We start from the raw sequence: 18,843 nt of genomic DNA on the forward strand, positions 1-18,843 counted from the left end.
TGGCTAGCCCAGGCTGTGAAATTACTGGAAGGATGTTTGTTTTGATCTCGGCTGAAGGCAGCTGTAAATTCAGGACCTCAGCTGCCTGTCAGACCACTATTGCAAAAGATGCACTCCCTTCCCTTGGGGGCCCAAGCGATGAGTCAAACACTATCTCAGGGTAAGTATCAAGCCCACTGGACTCTTGTAAATCCATGTAAAACGTATCATGTGTGCATTGGGGAGGGGGAGGGGGGAATCCCTCTCACTACCATCATCATCTACATCCTATGTTATGCCTTTTTCAGAGTCAGAGCCAAGAAGATAATGGAGTCTCTGCTGGTAAAGGTAGAAGTTCTGAGTCAGGTTGTATAACGACCGGTTGAGCTTTTCTAATCTTATAGCATGACACTGGCTGATTCTGGGTGGAAGTCGGTTTGGTGTTGCACATCAGATCAGCACTGGACCTTCTTACAGCGCCAGTGGTCTTGGCACCAGCATCAACATGGAAGAGACTGACACAACACAGATCTTGGAGCCAGTGTGGAAGTCTGCACCGAAGTTTGCACAGGGCCAAAAGTGTGTCCAATGGGGTCAGACGGCATTGAGGATGGATACACCAGTAGCAACCTGAATGGGGCCCCTCTGGTTCCTTGGGACCAAAAGGCACAGAAGAAGGAATCGGATGTGCGCCACAAATCAGCAGCATGACCTACTTGACGGATTCAATCTGTTGATGCACTGCTGGTGGCCTGGGAAATTTGGGACACACTGGGATCAGCTGAGTAATAGACTGGCCAGAGACCAACAGGGATACTGACTCACATCACAACAACATCTCGCCTTCTCTTTGGATATGGAGAGCCAGGATGGGCTCCAGTGCTGCTTCATTTTCTGTGTTTTAGATTGGACTTACCATACTGCTTTGGCTACAAAGCGGATCCCTCGTGAAAATGGCCTCCCAAGTGGGATCGAGTCTTAGCCTGTGACTTGGAGTGGGAGCAAGAGGTAAGCAAGGACAGCGACATCTTTTTATGTTCATCAATGTACAGCTTCACTTCTTGGTCCTAGATAGTCTTCAGGTGCATGAGGCCACATTTATCGCATTACTTTAGGTCATGATCCAAGGCCAGACACCAGAGCCCCACTTTGTGCAGGTCAATGACCAACATCTGCTTCCTACAGTCACAGCATGGTTTGAACCCTGTCATTTTAGGAGATGACAAAAATTTCCTGGCACAATGGACTTTGTTTGGAAGTCATCGGAAGCCTGACGAAATTGGGAGGGGAGCTCCAGATTCACATTGGAAGTCGCATAAAGAAAGGATATGTCATCAGCATGCTGGGGTGGTACTTATGTGTGGGTTCACTCCATCACTCCTGGGGCGGTATAGAGGCACCTCAGAGCGGCACAGGGACACCTTCTGGCACATTCTAGCATTGGTGGAGAAAAGTTTCAGGATCCAGTCTGGCACCTTGAGAGTATTCTAAGGTGAAGAATCTGCAGTTAGAATAATCCATCAGAATGGCCCATCCTCGACTTTAAACCTGATGGAGTAGTACCTTTGCAAATTATGTTGACATTTAAATCTCTGTAAGCTATGCAGTCGTTCATGCCATGCCCAGGCCAGAAAAGCTTGTGCATGCTCCTCTGTGACCAAGTGAAGCTCACAAAGTAATGCATTCTCACAATTAAAAACTATGCCCTCCTTTCACCCAGGCAAGAAAATGACACATCTGGGAGCAGCCTGGGAGTTTGGATCCCAAGGTATGTGAAGTGAAGCTAAAGTATGAAAAGCCTGCATCCTTTTATTGGGATGGGTAGCTCCATTTTTTGTTTTGTTTGGTGTGACTATCCTTGATTAACATTAAAGGTAGTCCCTTTACAAAAGCTGACAATGGCCCATGGAAACTGGGCACAACAGTGGAGACACAACTATCCATTCAGTGCCTCTTTCTCTCAGAACAGCTAAAGGCTTAGAGCCTCTTTGTAAAGATAGGAGGTGGAGCCAGGTTCTAACTTGCAAACAGTCAGATCATGCAAACTACATTTCATTATCATGTAAACATGGAATAAAACCACAGTGCGAATTAGAATCAGCCCGCTCTCATTCACTCAGGCCTCTATGCCAGATGCACTAAGAATGTCGGAATGGGGTTTCAGAAAGTATACAGTGTGGCACTGCCATTCATTGCCCTATAGGATTTCATTGCTGCAGGCGCTGGACGTGGTCTGAGGTGCACATCTTGCTTCTAATTTCTTGTATCTCTGTATTTCTCCTGTGTTTGGCTACCACCAAAGAGCCCATAACAAGCTCCATAAATGTCACTCTATGTGTTACTTTACCTCATGTTATGTTATGTTATATACACCACACTTAGACCAGTTTAGATGTCATGGCCCTAAAGGGTAAGGATGCAACTGAGTCTCTGTTGTCTCGATTATAGGCTATGGTAAACAAACACTTTTAAATTGTTTATGGAATTTCATCAGATCAGACACACACTACTACTGAATGGAAACATGTTCTTCAAGGAAAGTACAGGTAAAAAGAAGCTTCTGGACTGAAATGTCCTCCTCAAGAAACGAGGAAACTTAAACCCGTAGTGACTGAATGAATGGAGGGATCGAGAATCAAGGTACCTTTGTAGCCCTATATACATAAAATTGGAGGTACCGCCATGAACAGCCTTGTGCACCATGGCTAAAACTGTGAATACTATTCTTGCTTGGACTGGAGGCTGGTGCAGCTGCTGAAGAAGAGGGCTACTGTAACTAAATCTGGAGGCTCCTACTGTCAGCATAACTGCATGATTTTACACAAGCTGTAGGGGTCGAGCAACCATATGTACAGGCCTTCTCATACTAGAGCAGGGAGCCGATGATGGGGGAAACAGTGAAGTGTTTACTGTCCTTGGACAGGAAGAACAAGAGATTCTGTAGGCAGCACAGATGTGAAATTACATGAAGACACCGCCCTAAGATCTGCTGAGCAAGACTCTGATCATGGTCAAACTTAAAGTTTAAGCGCCTGATTTAGAGTTTGAAGCACAAAATAGTCCACCACAAACCACAAGCAGTGTGGATATTGTGTCTGCTGTTTTATTCAATGCAATTCAATGAGTTTTATGGAGCGCACAGCTACCTAAAGGCCTCCCGGCGCTAGAACAGTGTTGATACCAACAGCTCACCAATAAAAACTACCTACCGAAAAGGCAGGTTTTCAAGGCCTTATGGAAAGAAAGTTCGCTGGGAAGCTCGTGCAGTTTATTACAAGTGCCATAGGTAATAGTGCGTTTGTAATACGGGGGACGGGATATCATCCACATTTGTGATGGAGCATCCTATCTGCTAAGCTCTAAAGCAAGCCCCAAGTTTCTCAACACCTTAACTGGTATTGTCCAAGGATCCAGGTCTGCGGGCTAGTAAGCATCTGCCCAGATGTCAGCCTTACCACCCAGCATCAGCACCTCTGTTGTGTCAAGGGTTAACTTCCACTCCCAGACCTACTTGTGCCGATGGAAGCCGCTCCCAAACACGTAGAAGTAGTTGAGCGTCACTGCCACAACATATAAACGTGAGGGCCTTGGAAGTGGATCATTTATAACAGTCCAGAAAGAGGTCCACCTTTGGTGAGGCATATCTCTCGGAAATCAGTGTGACTCTGAAGGTTCCAAACAGAAGAATGCTTCTTGAATACAGTCTAAAATAGGAATAGTTCCTAGAAAGCGACTATTGTCTCCGGGACCATGGGGACATGTTTTGGATTGGTCAACAGCTAGACCATTCTCTGGGATTATTGTTTGGCTCTAGCAGCGACCGGGGCGGATGGGGTGTTGAGGGCAGGGTTGCGTGTTGGGGACCTTAATTATTGAAGAGATGTGTTGACCAGCTTAGCAATGAGGGGTGCAGGACGGACATGTCAACTTTGTCAGTTTTGTCAATATAGATGCCATTGATGAGGAATAAGGCTTTCAGGTGGTCAGTGGTCGCAGCGAGACAGAATTCAATGAATGGGGTGAGACTGGGAAGGATGAAGGGTCTGAGCTTCAGAGCAGCAGAGGGACTGGACCCTGCCACAGAGCTGGTCACTGCTATGTTAGTGCTCAGTGATGCAATCCGCACCCTGCTTTTCTGTCATCCAATCACGAAGCCTGACAAACAATGTTCTCTTCTGCTTCGTCAAATTAGGATGTACCACTCCCTCTCGTGTAAACAACAAGCAGGATGTCTTTTCATGTGCATGTGGCTACCTGTTCAAATGCCTGCATTCCTTAGCTGGCTGTGTTTTAAAAAAAGGGATATTTTAAGACATTTGTTCACAGTAAAAATAAAAGTTAGTTTTACTGGTTGAAGATAATTGTATATGTTTCAAAAAAGCATAAAATGTCAGATGTTAATGACAAGGCTGAATGGCCAAGCCCCACCTCAGGATTTCACCGCTAGCGAACAAACTCCGAGACAAACACAATTAGCCTCTATTTATAAAGGCAGTATTGTGTTAGAAGGCTTTCATTATTTTTCAAAAATTGTAGACTTCACACAGTGCTACCAGCGAGCCAGGGCCCTATACGGTTAGCCCATAGCAAAGCAAAACAGTAACTGCACCAGGGCACCATTGGGTCCTCTTTTCCTGTTACTAACAAACTGAAGAAATTAAACTTGAACCTAATTGCCTCTCAAAATACCTAAGCTGCAACACAAAGTCACCGCACGTTCCCTCTCTGATGTGGAAAGAGTGATATAATGGGTACCTTTGTTCACTACAGTGGTGAGTCAGGCCTTAAGCATTATTTCATTCTAACTGAATAACCAAGTTATCACTGCTAACTTTTAATTGTATCCTATCAAGTGCTTTAATGCTTATGACCCAAGATAATAGGGATGTGATTGTATTTCGGGAAACATCCTTTACAACGAAACTTTTACAACGCAGTGCTATTACAACGCAGGTTTTACAACGAAAACCATTACAACGCATTGCGCTGAGGGCGCTCTAGGATAGGGAATAGATTTAATTTACTATCCCACACCTTCCCTACTATACACGGGGACTGGAGTTGGAATAGTAAATTAATCTATTCACTATCCAGCACCCCAAAGCGCTATGCGTTGTAACAGCATGCGTTGTAAAAACTGCGTAGTAACATCATGCGTGGTAAAAGCATGCTTTGTAATGTCATACATCCTTGTATTTCACGTGCATGAGGCCAATCACCTAGTTGCAAAGGCGATGGTTCTTGTTTAGGTTTCTTAGATGTGGTTTTTGGGCCACATCCAATCAGAGTCCGCAGCAACAGCCTTTTCACCCTGCTTAAAGCACTGCCCTTGTAAATTGTAAGGTATTTTATAAAGTGCAGTGTGGGATCCAATTGAGACCATATGATTTATCAAAGAAGCATAAGATGATGAAATGGAAAGCATGTAACTGTGCAGATATACAGATTGAGATAAATGCTGTAGCCAGGATTACCTCGTTGAGTCACGCAGAAGCTCTCAGAAATGCTCGATACAGAACTGTCTGGTAATCGGTTTACTGGATATCTGCTCTGGAGCGTTGCAAGCATTTCTGGACGCTACAGTGAGGTGTGTCAGTTTCAGCCAAGGTATCCCATGCCTCAAGTAGGCTTTTGTCAAGTAGAAATTCGAAAAAGATGGTTCTGCTAGTTATTCACAAATCTCTCTGTTCTCTTTACAATACTTAGTTAACTGCAGTCAATATTTGACGTGCCATTTCTGCACTATTTTACAAAATTATCTAATTCTGACCTTATGTCTCCACAGTCCGAGGCAAGCAACTAGGGGCCAGATGTACAAAGACTAGGAACAGCCATTTCCTAATTGCAATTTCCTGTGAATCGAAATTAGGAAATCGTTATTCCTAATGTATTAAACTCTTCCCAGTTTCATTAGCAATTCCTAAAGGGTCACCAATAGACCTGCCCCATGTATGTTAATAAGGTAGGTAGCAATTTGCAACACACTAGGGTTCGCTGCCATCCCAGGGATGGTGGCCTGCCGTGGTTTTCTTCTTTTTTTTTTAAATGCCGCCCGTTTTTCTTAAAGAAAAAGGGAATGCATTTAAAAAGAAAAAAAAAAGTTAAAGTTTGATTTTTAGGTTGAGCATTTGAGACCTCTTGTATATACTTTAGTATATATTTATTATATATATATATATATGTGTATGTACTTTGTGGGCTCTGGAGATCAGCCCGAGGAATTGTCTGCTTCTGCTTAGGGATTTTTTTTTCTGTTCAACTACCTCTATTTAACTGTCGATAGAAAACGATCAGTAAAGGTCAGTAAAATACCAGAATTGCTTTCTGCTGAGGGACTTTCTTTTTTTATTTTTCTGTCAAGAAAACGACCAGAAGAGGTCAGCAAAATTCCAGAATCACTTTAGCATTCTCTAGATTCCAGTTCATAGAAATTGTCTTCCACAAGCACCCGTAGACAATAATATTTTTTTCAAATCTTGAATTTTCATTGATATGCCCACCGAAAGTTCTGCTTTTATATTAGAAAACGAGCTCTGGACTATACTATTTCCCGCTGAAAGGCAATATTTCTCTCCCTGTGGTCCCATACCTGGTGTGTCACGCAGTTTGGTGCTTACTTCCCTCCATGGTAAAAAACAGTAGATGTTTCAGTTCCAAAGCTAATGTTCTGCATAGCTAAATACATATAAGGTCCCAAAAGTGAGGGAGATTGCATTGCAAATGCTTGTTTAAGAGCAGGCAGTTGTCCCTAAGACTACTGCCTGCTACTGAACCCCTCTTACCACCACTTTTAAAATGGTGGTAAAGTATTACAGTTTTGCTATCTGAATTTTGTTCCAAAACAGTAATGCATACCATATCGATTATGTATTTGGAAGGGACGCCCAAATCACGCCTCTTACAAATACCGGATCGCAAAAGCAAATTGCGATTAGATAGCAAGTTACAGAATCACATTTTGTACATCAAAAAAAGCACTTTTCCGGTTGTGAACAACCCAATTCTGCGAAGCAGCCTGGTTACAACCAGAAGAATGCTGTGTACATCTGGCCCATAACGCCTTAGTTAGAGTTAGTTGCAAGGGATACTCCGTCACAAACGTGATAGATATCCTGTCCGCCATATTACATGCACCATTGGATACAATGCACTCCCATCTGCCAAATTCTAAATAAAGCCTTTACCGGCTAGGTGAAATATCCTCCTTTGTAGACCACATTTCCGCCTTTAAATGATTTCTTTAGTTAGGCCACACCCATTAGGAAATTGTCAGCAACTCCACTTTGGTACTGTGTTAATGACTGCAAAGTGCATGCTGGTTCTTTTTACTTTACAGACCACAAATATGAAGTAAGTGTATATTTCCAAGGGATCCCAATTGGGCTCGGTCTCCTCAGGCTTCTGCACCAGCACAAATACTAAGAAGTCGTTTTACGTCATCATTCGGCCCTCAGTGTCCAAGGGACTGAGGAAAAATGCTGAACCTTTCAGTGACAGACTGTTATCCAGTGACATACATGAAGCCAGAGGCCTGCCACGAGCATTTCAAATTGTGTTAATAATGCTAAGGCCCATATGATATAAATAGTTCAGGTGCAGATGTTTTTAATTGAGTTGCTATTGTAAGGTATGCAATTTTTCTATATCTGATTTTCATTGCTGTTCAAAATTTGTCTAGGTTGTATGTAGTTATTTTAATCTGCAGCAAGACAAAGAGAGCAAAGTAATTATTTAATAAACATTAAAAAATAAATTAGCAGTCTGTAAATATTTTCTGAAATGGACGATTTTAATTTATTAGGTGAAGTTTTGTTCAGTTACAGTAAAATGATTTTTCATGAAATCTTCAGACAAAAATACCTATAACTTCTTTAAATTGTTTAGGGTAAACGTGAGAAAAATAAGAAATATTAATTCATTCATTCATTCAAAATTTGAGATTGAAGTTCCCCAAGCAGAACATAAATGGCACAGACCTTACAGTTAAGAGGACTGGAACTGCTATAAATTCCACCGAAGGGTCTATAAAAAGGCAAAGTCGGAATTCCTATGCTCTCAAATCTACCAAGCGAATAACCTTCTCCAGAAATGATTAAGGGGATGAAAAACGTATTGTTTGCGAAAACATGGACACTTTTAAACAGTCCAAAGTTCAAGGAATTTATGAAGAGGTCAGAGCTTAAACCCAACTTCTCTAGCTCAGCAACTCTAACTGAGCAATAACTGCATTAGCAACACCCGCCTCTTGCAACTGGCGTTGGTTGGCTCCCACTTCTCCAGAAGTCAAGGGAGTTTTGTCACAGATAAAGTTGGACTTACTAGATGATTTATGCCTTGATGCTATCCTAAAAGTGCTTCTGCAGGTAAGTGAGCATAAATAGTAAGCTGAATTAATCAATCCTTTGCTGCTGGTTTGGTTCCAGCAGACTGGAAGGCCAGTAAGGTGATGCCCAGCTGAAACCACTCTGAGGATTGTTGGCCCTATCTATCACCTCCCTGCGGGCACTCAACTGCAGAGAAAATAGTGACAGTGAAAGTGCCCACCTATTTAGAAGAGGGTGACATTCATGACTTGGTATCTTGACTTCCTGCCAGGAAGAGGCACAGTGACAGCACTGGCTATAGCAGTGGACAAGGTCACATCCCTTTAGGAAGGGAGTGAGGCTGCTGGACCAGTCACATCAGAGCTCTTTGTTTCCTTAGATACCAATACAACCTAAGGCAGACATATTCGAAGCCCTGCAAGCATGGTTCTCCTCATTCCTAGTGGGCTACTTGAACACTTTAAGCCCACCTCCAAATAGGTCACGTCATGTGGGGTCAATGTTTACACAAGACAACTGACCAAACTTAGCAGAGATGCAGAGCCATTGCATACGCAGGCGACACCCTGCTAATTATCCACCATGACCGGCAGGAGACTTCCCACAGTCTTACACTCTGCCAGGGCATGCTAAAGATAGATGAATGGATGGTCGCCAGCTTTTTGACACCGCCTGGGCATGCTGAAGATAGATGAATGGATGGTCGCCAACTTTTTGACACTGCCTGGGCATGCTAAAGATAGACGAATGAATGGTCGCCAACGTTTTGAAACTTAATCCCAGTAAGACTGAGATAAATATGCTTGCTAATTAAAGCCTGAGCGGGACAGCTTCTTCTGGCTTGATCTCCTCTCATGTTAAGTCCTTAGGAGTTTACCTGGATGTGGATCCGTCTTTCAGTAAGCAGATCAATTTGCTACCTCGCCTGCTTTCGCTTACTCACATCCTTTGGGAATTTCCTCCTTTTGGTCCCGCAGAGCCTCCACCAACAAATTATAATGCTGTGTGTGCTCTCATGACTGGACAACTGGAATATCACATACCTAAACTTCCAGACAATGCCCTGAAGAAATGATGGAGCATCCAAAATGCAGGTGCTGTCTGGGATATTTACCTCTTGAGGATATCGGACCTTGTTTCAATAGCTGGCAGACAACTCTGCTGGTTTTCTGTGGCAGAATGAATCACATTTAAAGCACTGTGCATTATGCACAGAGTGTTTATGGCACAGAATACTCCTGACTGCCTGATGACTTTTCGGTCAATCAGTCTTCTCTCAATATGCATTCTGATTTTAATCTACTGGGTTATTTTCTTGAACCCGAAGAATGGCATTAACATTCCTTTGCCCTTTAGGGTCACCAAAAGTATCTGCAGTTCAGAAAAGCTCTTAAAACCTTCCTCTGCTTTGTTGTGCAAGTACTCCCACCTTCTTTTCACCCTGACTGCCCAGTTCTACTACTAAGTTGCTTTAGGTTGGATATTGCATCGTATAAATTAATGAATAAATAAATGTAATATACACTTTAGTGAATTGCATATTACTATAACAATGCAACTCATCCATTATTTGATCCAGGGCACAGTGACAATAGATTCCTACAGTAACAGAATAAAAAAAAGAAAGAATACATGAAGAACCACTCATTGCAGAGGCCTATCACCAGGGATGGTGAAGCTGGCAGAGAAGAGACTTTAGTAGCTAGAAACTACAAAAATCACGTACTGCATTATTTTCTTCAGTTGCAATCTATGTAAATTAATTCAGAAATGGAAGTCTATGAAAAACATGTTAATTATGTTTTCTGGAATATAGCTTTTCCGGGTCCTGCCATGAAATTAGTGTATATCCTCTTTATCATCAAAATTACTCTATATTATCTATACTACTATGTTGCTTTATAGGATCTATGGATTCTGTTGCTTCCAGACAGATAATATCAAGTAATTTTCATGATACAGAGGATGTATGCTAATTTCAAGATAACGCCCGAGGAAGTCTTTCAACACGAAACACATGTTGGCTAGAGTGGTAGAATATGAAATAAACAAGTATCAACTTTGACAAAGACTTGGACTTTTGTTTTCTGGTGCTCGAGGGTCTTTTTTTAAAATTTGGATCTGTCCTGTTCTTGATGTGTTTGATGGCCACCTCATTCCTAGAGAAGTACCTGTTCACATTAAGAAGATTATATAGCATTTTGCATCATTATATGTGGGGATGTGCCCCTGCAGTTTATCCTCTTAGCCACCATATTAGTAGCATCACACTTTTTGGGTCGCTGCTTTATATTATTTTTAACAGGGCTCAAAAGATGGGGTTGTGCAGTGCATGGAGGTTGCTTAAAATAAAGGGACTGTTTTGTAGTTCACAACATCACAGCATAGTCTGTTCTGACCAAGCGGTCTTCAATTGAACATAACTGCAGCCCTTGTAATGGTGCATTACAAAGGACGAATGATGATGCATCCTACTAACCCTGATAGAAAATCAGTAGCATTCCTACACTGTAGAGCCATAGGCTGGTTCTGACCTTGGCTTCTGCATCTGCTACCAAGGCCCTCTTCCATCTGAAATCGTACACACACTGCACAGACTCACATTGGATTGTGTACAAGACTTGTCATTCACTGGTTTTATCTCTAATTTTCTGAAAAAGAAAAAATGCAACTTGAGATGAAATTCAGTGGCGGCAACCAACGTTAGAATATTTTGATAATTGTCCTACACACTTTCATCATCCTTTGGGCTTGTTTAGACAATTCGGTCTTCAGGTGATAAGGCAAATAAATGCACATGAAGAGGCATGAGTGGCAAAGAGAAATTTCAATTAAAACAGAAGTTTATTTCTAGCAGCCCAGCAATGCGTCCTCCAGGCAGGACAGCTCCAGTTCAACTGCAGGGCAGCCAGGAATTCCAGGATCAACATTCTCCTGGAATCCAGAATGCACTACAAAACATAAACATGGCATGTGCAGGGAACGTATGCTAATATATGCCAATTAAAGATAATAATAATACAACTGCATACATTGCTCACGGGAAACATCCTTTACGACGCAACTTTTACCACGCAGTGCCTTTACAACGCAGGTTTTTCAACGCAAGTCATTACAATGAATTGCGCTGGGGGGCGCTCTAGGATAGGTAATAGTTTAATTTACTATCCAACACCTTCCCTACTATCCACGGGGACTGGAGTTGGAATAGTAAATTAAACTATTCACTATCCAGCACCCCCCAACGCAAGTCGTTGTAACGACTTGCGTTGAAAAACCTGCGTTGTAAAGGCATGCATAGTAAAAGCATGCGTTGTAACAACGTGCATCCATTGCTCACAAGGTGCATAAGCAATAAAGGGCCAAAAAGTAATATTACCATAGGAATCTGCAGGGAGTGCTCGGCATGTAATTAACACCTTTCTAAACTGGTGCGTTACTAGTCATTCTTGAATCCAACTGAATACATAGACGTTATATTGTAATTTTGATCTCTATGATGAAAAACAAGCATCGCTGTCCAATAAAGAAGTTGGATTGGAGCAAGAACATTACTAGGTAACATTATTAGGTACAGAGTTAGCCATACAGCAGGGCAACAAGTTAAGGCAAGATATAAATTATAGTAACCATGTATCATAAAAAGACATCTGCGCACAATTAACAAATGGGCAACTTATTGTCTACTTTGTTAAAAGCAACCCATGCATGAACAATCCCTTCGTTCACTCCAGGTTCACAGTAAAAATGTGTAAAGAACGATTTGTGGCTTACAATCAAAAGAACACTTCGTAATGTCACCATGGCAACAGTGTTACTGACTTCTTTTTATTTCAGAGGGCCAATAAAAACGTTGATAGTTTGTTTTGGTTATTTATTTATTTACTTTAAGAACTGATAAGGACGCTCACCAGCTTTGTAAGGCTGCCACTGTACAAAACAGAATGCAAAGTCATAAATACATGAAAAAGAAAGACAAGACAAAACAAAAAGAGCAAAAGGGGGAAAATGAAGAAAAAGGGAGCAAATAAATAGAAAAGTACACAAATTAACATATTTAAGCAAGAACACAGCCGTAGAAAATCACAGTTTTGAAAGTGTGCTGTAAAAGCCTGATAAAAGAAGAAATGGTGAAAAGTCTGCATTCAACAAGAAGAGTTTTCCATAAGCGTGGGGTAGCTGCAGAGATTGACCGATGCCTCGTGTTAACAGTCAGAAGAGTCAGTTTTGAACAGGAGGGATCGTGTAGGATGTGATGAGAAGAAATTCACTTTGACTGCAGCAAGACATAGACAGGACATCTCAAACATAGATCACATATATGCTTAGAGCAAGGTATGGTCAGCAATCTCGTGAATGTGATGCCACATCTCTCAGAGGCTCCACGTAGACACTGGGGTCTATGAAGGTCCAGGAATGATAAATCATCACGATATCCACCTAACATAAACTCCCAGTGATTTTGAATGGTCAGTGAATAAGCTGAAAATACTGAAGACACCGCTCAACTGGACCCACGTAGAACACCCCAATAGAGATGCTACATAACACGGCGCTATGATCAAACAACGGGTTGCACTGCATGTTACGAAGATGAGACAAGAGCAGACAGACCCAAGTTGAATAGACTTGTATAACCAGGTATAAAATATTGGTGCCAGTCCCACCAATGTCCCTGCATCAGGCCAAAATGGATAACGGAGAATCCTGAACGACTGTATTAAATGCTGCTGAGAGTTCAAGAAGGCAAGGAAACCGGCACGTCTCTTCCAGAATCCTCATGCAACTGTTCACTATCTAGAGACCAGGGCCAGACTGGCCGTAGCAGATATCAGGTGTTTCCCAGGAGGCTGGAAGGGTGAGGGATGGTTTGGGTTTGGCAGTGGTGCTCCAATATCGGCCCGAGTAACAAAAGCAGAAGTGCTTCACACCCCTGCCCCTCGGGGTGCTGGTCTGGCAAAATGCCAGGGCTGCTTTGGATTGCCAATCTGGCCCTGACCAATACTGGTGCCTTACTTTCAAATAAGGAAGCCAAACCAGAGTGGTAGGGGAGGCATGTATTGTGTTTTTGTAATGGTAGAGTTGCATTTCGTCCAAAGCACTTTCTTAGTAGAGGAACAGCAGTAAAAAATATGAAGTTGGGAAGTTTGTTGAACTCAAGAGAAGGTTCCCTGAGTGGGGCAAAGCCTGCCTGGCTTTAAGAAAGCCTGTGAACTCACCCTAAGAAAACGGTTAACAATCTGGAGCGCAACACGTGATATGGCAAAAGAAAGTTAGCTATCAAAGAGGATAATGTTGCATGGATGTCATTTTCATTTAGAACAGAATACTGATTCCAAGAGATTCAAGTTCTACCGGCGCATGGAAGGATGTTAATGGGTTGATCTGAAATTTTCTTAGGATGGTGGCATATGCTTCTTTTATATTCCTGATGAAAGAGAGGCTTCTGTCACAATTGTTTTAATCAGAAAATGAAGAAGTGTTTTGGAAAAGGGCTAAGACAATATTTCCCAACTTGTAATAGTGGTCTGGGTTAATTCTTAGGTGTACAATAATACAATAACACGAAAAATACAAAAAGGAATTCACAAGGAAGACATTAAATATTTACAGGTAACTTACATCTAGATTTTGTACAATATAAGAGCCCTGTCTATATAATCACACCATATTACTAATTAGGGTGTGATCTCTGTTTTTAGGATTGGTTGCCTACTGTTGGTGGAATTTGAAAAATCCCCTCTAAAAGTTTGCCAGAATTTTATTGGCTGTGGTAGGTATCTTAAAACGAAATGAGTTAGTAAATTGATTAATTTTATAATACAATTTGAGGTATTTATCTTGAGCCCATATCTTTATGATACAGGCAATTATAAAGAAGTACTCTTACAACATATTCTGGAGGCAATAATTTGTCACACTGAACATTAAGAAGAGAGCCCTCGAAGAATGTTGGGGTAACCTGTGCTAATCATGGTGGGTACCCGTGGCATTATGTATATGTGCTTATATAACAAAGGAGGCTATTAAACCCCTTATGTCAAAATATATTGTTCCTTAAATGAATGTGAAACTTATCATAAATACCAACTCAGTTATAACTCAGTTATAAACAAACAGTGAGCTGGGACATATAAGGTGTTATAATCTTGGGATCACATATAGAACTTTCCCAGCCATATATAATCTAAATATTTGGATATGCAGTATGAGTGATTGTGGAGTAATGTATGATTGGGTCCTTTTGTCAGTAGTACCAGCAACTCAAATAATAGTAGAGATTTGTGAGTTTAACTAAGTCTACAAACTTACCAAAAAACCTTTTTTATATAAAGTAATCATGTATATTGTTGATGTCATGTATAATATAAAATATTTCTTTGTATGTATATTTATATAGATGCACAGTGTTGGAATACATTTGTAGCAAGCCTGAAGAAGGAGGTGGGACCAATATAATCCTCCGAAATGCATCGCTGTCTTTTGCTCATATATGTAAAAATGCATTTGTACACTATTTTGTAACACATGCAAACACTGATATATGAATGTGAAGGTTGTTGTTACAATTATCTTGTTTTTTTATGACTTGGTTTCTCATATGTTTTTAATCTGCATATTGATGTGCTATTTTTAGTCCTTTTTAATGATTTTATATGAGTTAGTTAAATAAATGTTTCCAACGGAAAATCCTTTTTATTGTTTATATTTTGACTTTCTGGTAACTGACGGTACTGACCCAATGTATGCTTAACAATATTGTTGAATATTGAAGTACGAATGGTTGCTGAAGTATTGTATGTGTAAATTGTATGCCAATAGAATATCCCAAAAAGAATCTTTTTTAGACTTAATTCATAGGTGTGCACCTTTGTATGGAAATATCCAGTGTTGACCACGCATCAGGTTAAAGAATGCACAGTTATGCCCAGCTATTCTCTTATTAAATATATACTTATTTTATCCTTGTAGCTCTTGGGAAATGAGGATATGGATTGTTCAAATCTTTTACCAAATATCAGTGAAGCAATATCATTGCAAATATTTGGAGGCTATAGTTGGAAATACTAGGTCAACTTGTTTACATTGGACTAAAGACAGTAAAAGGTGATTATTTTACCTTTCCACCCTCCCTGACGCTTCTCTTATACTCACTGAGCAAAACAAAATGTAATGGATATGAATGCTCGAATCAATCTTAACCACTGGGAATTATTATAGGAAGCATTCAATTTGATGTTTTCTGCTAATCTGTTCCACTATATTCTAGAATCAATTATAGGCAGTAGTAGTGGTATATTTCAATCAGACAAGCTGTATGAATCGATCAACACCACTAATAGCTACTCAAGGAAACATTCCATTCCATAATTTTTGCTTTGTTAACCTGTGCGATTACAGGCAGGGACTAACTATATTGTGCACTGTTTTTGTAATACAGACTGCAATACCTGCATATAAACCTGTCATTAATTTCTTTATTGTAGTCAAGTTGTGATGTCTCCAATCACATATAATATGGAAAATGAAGTAGCTGCTGAACTGTAATAGCTTATTACAGATGAGTTGTGACATCCTATTGCCTGCTGCCAGAACCAGCTGCCAAGGTGAAAGGCATCATTCCAGCTGCATTTTAAACAATGAAAAAGAGAAGTTGTTTTTGGCTTCTACAATCTGTGTTTTTTTTTTTAAATGAACAGAGATAAGGAGGTATTTATGACAATATGTTTATTTTGTGCATGCTACAGTAGTTCATTACAAGAAAGAAAGAATCTCTATGCATCTTACCACTTATTGTGAGCTACAGTAATTTTCAATCGAATTGACATTAAACCGGTTGTTACATGCTGTTGCAAAAACTTACTAACTGCTTTTTTGCGTGTATAATTTTACATTACAGACTATGCTTCTATTCTTTATGTCTGGGACCTTGCTAACGCTTTGAATCAAGGAGCAAGACAATAAGGACTAAAGCTTTTTTCAGAAAGGTGATGGTACCACCACATATAATGAGGAAAAAAGCACCCTCTGTCATACGTTAGATAAAATGATATTTTAAGTCACCTAAGATATCCATGACTTTATAAGGATACTCCCCTGTGACTTGCCATATCCTTATAATATACCTCAAAGGGTACTTTATGCCATGTATAAATTCACCATTGTTTAGAATTGTACGGGAATGTAAATAAAAATAAATGATGGAAAACCGAGATATATGTATTTAGCAAACAGTTATTTGGTACACATGTTTCCGTAACTGTGGCACTGCAATGAGCGCATTTTCATTAAAACCTACTTGTCTGAACAAAAACGATAAGCATTTTATATTAAATTCATTTTAAATTCCCGCATGCTTAGATTTAGAGCTTTAATGCCCAATCAGTATTTCACACACAATAGTGTGAAAAAGGGCAACCCATCGAAAATAGCCACTCACAAAAAGACAAATGAAGCGAGCACAATGCCTAGTTAAACATAGCTACACAGAGAAGAGATGATAGTATGTTTGATACTTTCTTCAAAAATCCTTTGCACTATATGTAAATACCCATTTGTTCCAAAAACAACCGCTTCACTGCTCTGCTGGATCTTCACCCTCAACATCATACATGCGCGTCAGCAGCTTTAGACAACCCTGATCCCCACATTGCAAGGCTTCTTCGGCATTGGTTGGCATGTAGCTGGCCAATGCCTTCCTTTGGTCTGACTCCTGTAAATGTAAATGTGGGATACTTGTAAAGCGCACTGTTACTCTACCCGAGTGTCCTGGCGCTGTAGACTGCTGGGGAACCCGTCCTGGTTTTCCCTGTGAGATGGTCCTTTTCTGGGTATCTCCAGGGTGAAACCAGGCATCCCTGGCGTCTGTGGGGGGCCGTTGTAGAGATGAGGCTAGCTTAATGCCCAGAGTTACCGAGTGTGTTCCCTGGTTAGCGTAGGCACTGAGGCGAGAATTATCGAGTCCGTTGACCTTGGTCCAAGACCCCTTCCAGGATAATTCATTTTTCAATGCGGAAGATCATCATAAGCCCAACCGCACTCACATGATCGATTCACACAAGTGTCAGACAGTATGCATGATGGTGTTCTACCACATTATTGAGTTTTTTATATCGAGCAAAAAACATGCAGAATTTAGAATACCATGTAACATCAAGGCAAGTATAGCTAAATATTTACTGTTCTTAACTGAACACTTACGTTCCTCGACAATATTTATACTTATAAAGGCATACCTTTACATTTTAATGGTCAGCAAAATTCTGGAATCAATATTTCTGTAGGTCGAAAAACAATACTTTGACCTATAATCGTATTTGAAAAGAGTTCCCAAAATAGTCTTCTGAATAAACAAGGTGGCCAGAGTAGAATTTATTGTGATCAATGCATGTACCTCTGAAGATGTATATCAATTAAGAATAACACCAAGAATGCACATGTAGGACTTATGCCAATCTGCTCAGGTCCTGGTGACATAAAATAAAAGCCAAGGTAGTTTCTGTATGGCCAGGTACTACATGCAGGCCATTAGGGTCTTCTATGGCTCTAGCACTCTGAACGTCTCTGATTTATCCAATTTACTTAATGGCACAAGCCATAAAATCAATGCACTGCATTGTTTTACTGGAGTAAGCTGTGATAGATAGATGAGCCATAGTATTATTGGGCCATGAAGGAAGTCAACCCAACCACATGAGGGTCACGCTTGATGTGAGGAGGGGGAACAACATGAGGCAGGTGATGACCATGACCTGCTGCCGAAGACTACAATTAAGCAACTGAGAAGTAAGTGTCGCCAAATATAGCTTGCTTTCACAGTGGTCTGAACAAGTCCGAACATCCATCTTTTCTCAATGTCTGTTGAAGACCAGAACCAACATTTGGACTTCTTGTGCACGTTTAAAATACCAAAAAACATATGTTTTTAAAAAGAAATCAATAAAAAGAAAGTCAAGCCCCATTGTTGGACTTACAGCCACATCTTACAACAATAATCGTTGGGTCTGCAGACAAAATTCAATGATAAAGCAAAATGGTTCACAAAAGCTAAACCCTCGCATAAGAGAAAACTGAACAGACAACAACAAATCATAAAATGTTGATACTTTTTCATACCTCAGGTATCCTGGGTGGTGGTTTCTTCATTTTTCCTTCTGAGGCTTTCTCCTTCAGATGGACTGTATGTACATCTAGTGTTCCAATCAAGGTATTTGGCTTGAACTTTATTGGTACTTGAGTTTCGCTTGCCGTAATTTCAAGAAAATGATGAGCTGGATTTAGGTGGTACCGACTGCACAACTCCACCAACAGATCTATCATCGCTTTACTGTAGAAGGAAGAAATATGGCAGGACTTCAGTGATGCTTGTTTGTTCTTCTACATAGTGTTAACGTCAGCCATTTGCATTCCAGGATACTTTATTACATTGCCTTAACACTGAAAACATGTTTAAGACGATAAATGATGTCACAGCATGAGTCTGTATAGTGAAAATCATACTAGCAACAGTTTTACATTCAATCACACCTATAGCAGACCA

The 18,843-nt window shown here is 40.6% G+C and overlaps 1 protein-coding gene across 3 annotated transcripts in view; it reads right to left on the bottom strand.

Annotated features, from left to right (window-relative positions):
- The window catches only part of COBL (cordon-bleu WH2 repeat protein), a 960,165-nt gene that overhangs the window by 546,417 nt on the left and 394,905 nt on the right, over nt 1–18,843 (bottom strand). For all 3 annotated transcript variants that reach the window (XM_078688123.1, XM_078688124.1, XM_078688125.1), the window contains one exon: nt 18,420–18,630. In XM_078688123.1, coding sequence (XP_078544249.1) covers nt 18,420–18,630 — 211 coding nt within the window. The remainder of the gene's footprint in view (nt 1–18,419; nt 18,631–18,843) is intronic.

The sequence above is a fragment of the Lissotriton helveticus genome, chromosome 4_1 (assembly GCF_964261635.1).
Source record: "Lissotriton helveticus chromosome 4_1, aLisHel1.1, whole genome shotgun sequence".
NCBI lineage: Eukaryota > Metazoa > Chordata > Amphibia > Caudata > Salamandridae > Lissotriton > Lissotriton helveticus.